Source organism: Microtus pennsylvanicus, chromosome 5 (assembly GCF_037038515.1).
Source record: "Microtus pennsylvanicus isolate mMicPen1 chromosome 5, mMicPen1.hap1, whole genome shotgun sequence".
Taxonomy (NCBI): Eukaryota; Metazoa; Chordata; class Mammalia; order Rodentia; family Cricetidae; genus Microtus; species Microtus pennsylvanicus.
In genome coordinates, this window is record NC_134583.1 from 69,299,029 (window position 1) to 69,305,028 (window position 6,000).

A 6,000-nucleotide genomic window follows, 5' to 3' on the forward strand; every position below is an offset into this window, starting at 1 on the left:
CTGGAGGGGTCAGGATCAATGTGTCCTTGTCAATGACATGACCCATACATGGACGACAGGCATGAGTTTTCTCATTCATCCCTAGGAAAACACTCCCCACACAGCGTACAGTTAAATATACTGGGGGTATTTTAAGTGTTTTTTGTTATTGTGGTGTTTGGGAAGAGTTATATAGCTTTTTGTTTTGTTTTTTGGTCTTTCGAGACGGGTTTCTCTGTAGCTTTGGGGTCTGTCCTGAACTAGCTCCTGTAGACCAAGCTGGCCTCGGACTCACAGAGATCTACCTGCCTCTGCCTCCTGAGTGCTGGGATTAAAGGCGTGCGCCACCACCGCCCAGATGAGTTATATAGTTTTTTTTTTAATTATTATATCCACTTAATCCTCTGGACAACCATATTACTCTCCCTATTTTTCTCCAGTGAAAAAAATTCAAGAGGTTAAATGACTTGCCCCTGCATTTACCAGGGATTGTCTCCAACAAGGCCAGATTTCATAGCAGGGTTGCTTATATGGTCCAAAGTAAGCAGGTGAGCCCCAGGCTCTGCCAGAGCAACTTGTGCCCGTACATACATGTTACACACCTCTCAAGACTGAGGAAGGCTGAATGTTTTACTTAGAGCTGAAAAGAGGTTTAAGGCCCGGAGGTGGCTCAGTGGGTAAAGTCACAAGCTGCTGAGCCTGATGCCTGAGACCCACACGGTAGGGTCAGAGAACAGACTTTTGTGTGTTGTCCTTTCACCTCTAAACGAGCCTGGTGGCACACGCCCTTCCCCAGATAAACAGGTAAATGTAAACCAATGTTTTTCAAAGAGAAAACCTTTAGAACTAGAGATTTTAAAGTAAGAAATGGGAGCCCAGAGAGAAGAGGTTTGGGAAGCACAGAGGAGTCCCAGCTAGCATACGGAGAGAAAAACCCCAGTGTTATGGAGAGCGCATGCGTGCTGGGTGCTGCTATGGCCCTCACTGGAGAGAAAACCGGCAGGACTCGAGTGAAGTTAAATGACTTGCGTTTCAAGTTGAGTAGGAAGCACTGGTCTGAGCTGTGAACTCATGCAGTTTGTCACCAGTGCCTCGGTTCCGAGGCTTGAACCTGAGGCGCAGAGCAGGCGATGCAAGTGCCCCGCTGCAGAGCACACCCTCAGGCTGCTCCACGTGTTCTCAAAGGTCATGTTGATAGCGTGGAAACTATTGGGGTACGCAGGGGTAGGTAATCTGGCTTCTGGGTGGCGGTGAAGCATGTTGGCTCCTTCCTCTTCCTCCTCTCCTCCTTTTCCTTCTCCCTTCCTTCTTTTTAAAATCAGGCTCATGCTATGTGGTCCTGACTATTCTGTAACTCTCTGTGTAGATCAGGCTAGCCTCAGACTCACAGAGATCCCTCTGCCTCTGCCTCCTGCTTGCTGGGACTATAGATAGGCACCACTATGCCCAGCCTGCTTTATGGTATTGGGATCTGAGACATTCAGCATTGAGAAGGTGGGAATTATAACTTAACTAATGAAACCATGAGCACAATCCAGATACCCTGGCAAACATTTGTGAGTGATGATGCTTTTCTTTATCTCAGCATTGGTATACCATAACACTTTTTTCCCCAAAAGTAAATATGTGTTCTTTACTTTTTCATTTAAATTTTTATTTTTGACAATTTCATACATGAGTAATGTATTTACATAGCCTCCATTCCTCTCTCTCCCTCCTTCTGCACCTTGCCTGGCCCTCCCTTTTCTCTTCTGTAACCTGAAAGCCGTGGATAAGCCAGATGTGTTGGCTTGCAGGTGTAATCCTTGCATTTTGGAAGGCAGGGGTAGGAAGCTCACTGCAAATCTAAGGCTGGTCTGGGATGCAGTTTGAGGCCTGTTTCGGAAATCCAAAAACAAGGAACCAGTAGACAGAAACCCCTGTCAGCATATATGGGCCTTCTTGACTTGAGCCCCTGGGCCGTCCCTTTTCATGTGGGCTAACTTGCGCCAACATGACTGTGTCTACTCATTACTGCCACCAGAGATATGCTCCTACTCCATTTGTTCCAAGTAATCTAGCCTTCACCTTCTAGATCCCCCATAGGCTTACTCAGTCTGGCAGAAGACCTTCTAGTAGTTCCTGAGGCTACTCCATACCTACTAGACCCTATCAGCTGGAGGGATATAAATGCTTTCTCTCCACTGGGAAACGTTGAACATTACAAGTGACATGCAGAAGTCGGGTGTGAAAGTAAAAACTTCTAGAACTCGACTAAGAACATTTCATTCCAAAGAAAGAGCTGGAACAAATCCATGGTGGTATAAAGAAGCCAGGGCACCAAGGGAAGAGCTGGTAATTCCGTGTGTCTGGCAAGGAACACGGTAGGGAGAGGAGTGGCGTGGGCGCTGAGGCTGTAAATGCACGTGGGGGCCGGTGTTATTGTCCTGTGTCATCTGCCGGGCCCAGCACTCTGCAGCAAGCTATGGCTCAAGGGGAGATGGCGTCAGAGTGGTTTTTCACCAACATGCCATTTTCTCTAGGCAGGAAGATTCCACAAAGCATTTCAACTTTTCTTCCTTCGACGGGGAGAGAAGGAAAGAGGCCCGACATCGATATCGTGTGAGAAGCTAGAGGCTTTGCATGTCGATCTCAGCTGGAGGGCGGGGGGACAGGAGAGCTATGGGTAAGAAATAAATGGGGGTGTTCTAAGGATCATGTTAACATCAGGTCTCCCTTTTCCGCAGGTGAATAACTTGGGTTCGTGGAAGCTGGCCGTCAGCGTACACTTCTGGGTCCCCATCCTACTGAATGGTGTGGCCGTGTGGGAAGTGGCTGTGACAACCTCACCACAGGTACCAGCCTGAAGTTTCTCTCTCCCTGTTGTTACTTTCCGTAACAACACCGTGCTCAGGAAAATGTCTCCACCCCCACCCCAGGGTGTCTCCTGTGCATCCCAGAAGGAACCCCCTCAGCATTCTGACTTTCTGACCCAGATTCAAAGGCGTTCTGTGCTGGTGAGAAAAGCCCATGCCCTGGGGGCCACAGGGATGTACTGATGAACCAGAGCCATGTAGTCTGTCTGTGGTGTTAGATCTTCTACCCCATGCTGGACAGCCTTCAGCCCCTCTTTTCCTCTCTCTAATAAACACCTTCCTCAGCTTTATTCCCCCCACGTCTCCAGGACTGCTCCATTGCTGACTGCCTGCACTTCCGCTGTGACATCCCCTCCTTGGGCATCCAGGACCAGCTTGACTTCATTCTGAAGGGCAACCTCAGCTTCGGCTGGGTCAGCCAGGTGCAGAGGTCCCCCCCAGTCCATGCGCACCTGATGGCTCTGGAGCATCCTTGGGTCAGGGTGGTTCTTGACCCCTCAGCTCCTCCCAGGTCCAACTCCCAGCTCTGCCCCACCCTCTCTTTTGCAGACATTGCAGAAAAAGGTGGTGGTCCTGAGCGTGGCTGAGGTCACATTTGACACATCTGTGTATTCCCAGCTGCCAGGACAGGAGGCGTTTCTGAGAGCCCAGGTAGTGGCTGTGTGGCAGGCGGTGGCCAGGCTGGCAAGAGGGCTCTTAATGCTCAGTCTGCAGTGCTGGCTGGGGGCCTTGCCAGTCTGGTTGGAGGACAAGTGAAGGGCCTTAGACACTCAGTGTACAAGAGCTTCTGTAACTCAGTGCCTGGAATAGGGGTTGGGCGAGAAAGGGGGAATATTAAAGACTAGGAGCCTGATGTGTGCATGTGTGTGTGTGTGTGCGCGCGCACACAAATGAGAGTATGTGTCAATGAGTGTGTGTGTTAGTGTATATATGTATGTGTGTGTGTGTGTGTGAGAGAGAGAGAGAGAGAGAGAGAGAGAGAGAGAAAGGGAGGGAGAGAGAGAAAGGGAGGGAGGGAGGGAGGACAGAAGAAGGGAGGAAGAGAAAGGGAGAAAGAGAGAGCCCTCTTTGGTTTTCAAATCAGGTAGAGACAGTACTGGAAGAATTTGAGGTCTACGAGCCCATCTCTCTCATCGTGGGCAGCTCGGCGGGCGGCCTGCTGGTGCTGGCTCTCATCACAGCCGCGCTGTACAAGGTGAGGTGTCATTTCCAATCATACTCCTAACACTCCCAGTGTGGCCACCAGCTCTGCCGTGCACGAGACACGATAGTAAACACTCGGATCATGGTTGTGGGGCAGGCTTGGGAACACATTCCATCTCTGTCACTTACAGTTTAATTTTAGGTAAGTTGCTTCTCATTTGGGGGCTTTTTTTTTTTGCTTCTCATGTTTTGGAATAACAACAAGACTTACATCACAGATTGGCTGAAGTGAAATAGCCACAGTATGCATGTAAATCTGCCTGACGGTTAATCTGTGCTTTTCTCCTGTAGTTATGTGTCTAACACCTGCTTGGCACACAATCTCAATACGGGACAGCTGTTCACATGCGTGTTCTGGAGCACAGCTGTTCACATGCATGTTCCGGGACACGGCTAGGAGTTTAGTTCTCTTCAACGTCTTCTCAACTTTCTTCCCTGCCCTCTTACCCAGTTTTTCTGGCTTACCACATTTCATAGCTTGGCTTCTTCAAACGTCGGTACAAAGAAATGCTGGACGGCAAGCCTGGGGCTCCTGCGGCAGCCGGTGAGGCCGATAACAGCTGTGAGACCCCACATCTGCTTCCGTCCTAGGAATCTGCCTTCCCAGGATCTCTACCAGGAGGAGTTGGTCTTGTTTCTGCCTGTGAATCGACTGGCATGGGAACAAGCACTCTATGGCTCAGGGCTAGCCTGGGCAACTTCCCAGGTGTGATGCCACACTTCCTGAGCTGGGGGTTTTTAATGCTTTTGCCCATGTATTAGACTTCGGTGCTGATCCAGGGGCAGGAGCAAGTATAGGACAAAACTTATACTATGGACAATTCTTAGAACCACAACACAGAGTGAGGCGGATATGCTTGGATAAAATGTTGTTGTTTTAAATAAAGTGAAAATGGAGGAGGAAATTTCACATTTTCCTTGTATGGAAGAGCTTGACCCCAGCTGCCCTGCCCTTCTGGAGTCTGCCCCGCCCCCTCTGCCGTGATGTTCCCAAAGAGCCAGAGGACACAAAAGTTCCACACCTTTATTGCCCTTGGGACTGTCCCCTGCAACTTCAGGGGCTCCCGCAGCCAGAACACAGGTCAGTTTGGAGACCGCAAAAGAGTCTGTCTGCTTCAAGAGTCCTCATAGCCGGTGGGCAAAGGATTGACGTGGGGGTTATGGAAGAGCGTGTGGTTGCCATCCCCCCAGGAGAAGGGCTGTAGAGAGAAGGCCGACAGATCACTACAATCCCTCCCCTGGGACTCATTCCCCCGCCGGCCCTCCCTCAGGCTCTGGCTGTACCTTGGTGCGGATGCGGAGGTGGTGGTAAGGGATGAACTCTGGGCGCTCATGGTGGCCAGCGTGCATCCAGCAGTTGAGGGAGCAGAGGGCCACGCTGGGCAGTGCTAGCACAAAGGTCAGGATGCGCCAGGTGTTGGCTGCGGGGACAAAGGAGAGGGTCGGAGAGAGGCTATCCCTGGGCCTAGAGGCCTGGAAGGCCAGTGCCGGTGGATCAGTGGATCGGTGGAGGGTAGCCAGGAGAGGGAGCAGACAAGAGGAGGACAAGAGAACAGATGGCTTAGGCTACTAAGTCACAGTCAGGCCTAGCCCCCGCTTACCTCCTGCCCCGCCATGGTCTCCTTTGGCTGCACTGGCCAGGCCCCGACTCAGGACCTTAAGAGGCAGAGCCATTGCTGAGGAGACGCTGGAATGACACTGCCCTTTCCTCTCCCCTTCAGGCAGCCTGGAGGCTGCCCTCCCCTCTCTGAGCCAATCACCTGTTGAGCTGGAACGGAAGGCTATTTTTAGGGGCCTTCTCTATCTAAAGTGGGGCTTGACTGGCAGGAGAGCCTCTCCAGGCAGCTGACACAATGTATGCCTTTCATGTTGGCAAGAGAACATTTCAAGTGAAAGCTGTGCCTAGCTTGGTGAGCCAGGCCTGTCACCCCACCGCTTGGGCAGCACAGGCAGGAGGAGCAGA

General features: G+C 51.1%; 2 protein-coding genes across 2 annotated transcripts in view; one reads left to right on the forward strand and one right to left on the reverse strand.

Moving 5' to 3' along the window:
- Positions 1-4,947, forward strand: part of Itgad (integrin subunit alpha D) — a 28,608-nt gene extending 23,661 nt beyond the window's left edge. The window contains exons 24-30 of the mRNA XM_075972426.1: positions 2,502-2,580; positions 2,706-2,813; positions 2,898-2,975; positions 3,143-3,256; positions 3,384-3,485; positions 3,919-4,029; positions 4,515-4,947. Coding sequence (XP_075828541.1) covers positions 2,502-2,580; positions 2,706-2,813; positions 2,898-2,975; positions 3,143-3,256; positions 3,384-3,485; positions 3,919-4,029; positions 4,515-4,628 — 706 coding nt within the window. The 3' untranslated portion in view covers positions 4,629-4,947. The remainder of the gene's footprint in view (positions 1-2,501; positions 2,581-2,705; positions 2,814-2,897; positions 2,976-3,142; positions 3,257-3,383; positions 3,486-3,918; positions 4,030-4,514) is intronic.
- Positions 4,948-5,047: 100 nt separating this feature from the next.
- On the reverse strand, positions 5,048-5,795 carry Cox6a2 (cytochrome c oxidase subunit 6A2). Its single transcript, XM_075972427.1, has 3 exons — positions 5,639-5,795; positions 5,322-5,458; positions 5,048-5,236 (listed from the first exon to the last, which is right to left on the reverse strand). Exons 1-3 carry the CDS (start codon positions 5,709-5,711, stop codon positions 5,153-5,155), a joined length of 294 nt encoding a protein of 97 aa, XP_075828542.1. The 5' UTR covers positions 5,712-5,795; the 3' UTR covers positions 5,048-5,152.
- Positions 5,796-6,000: the final 205 nt, after the last annotated feature.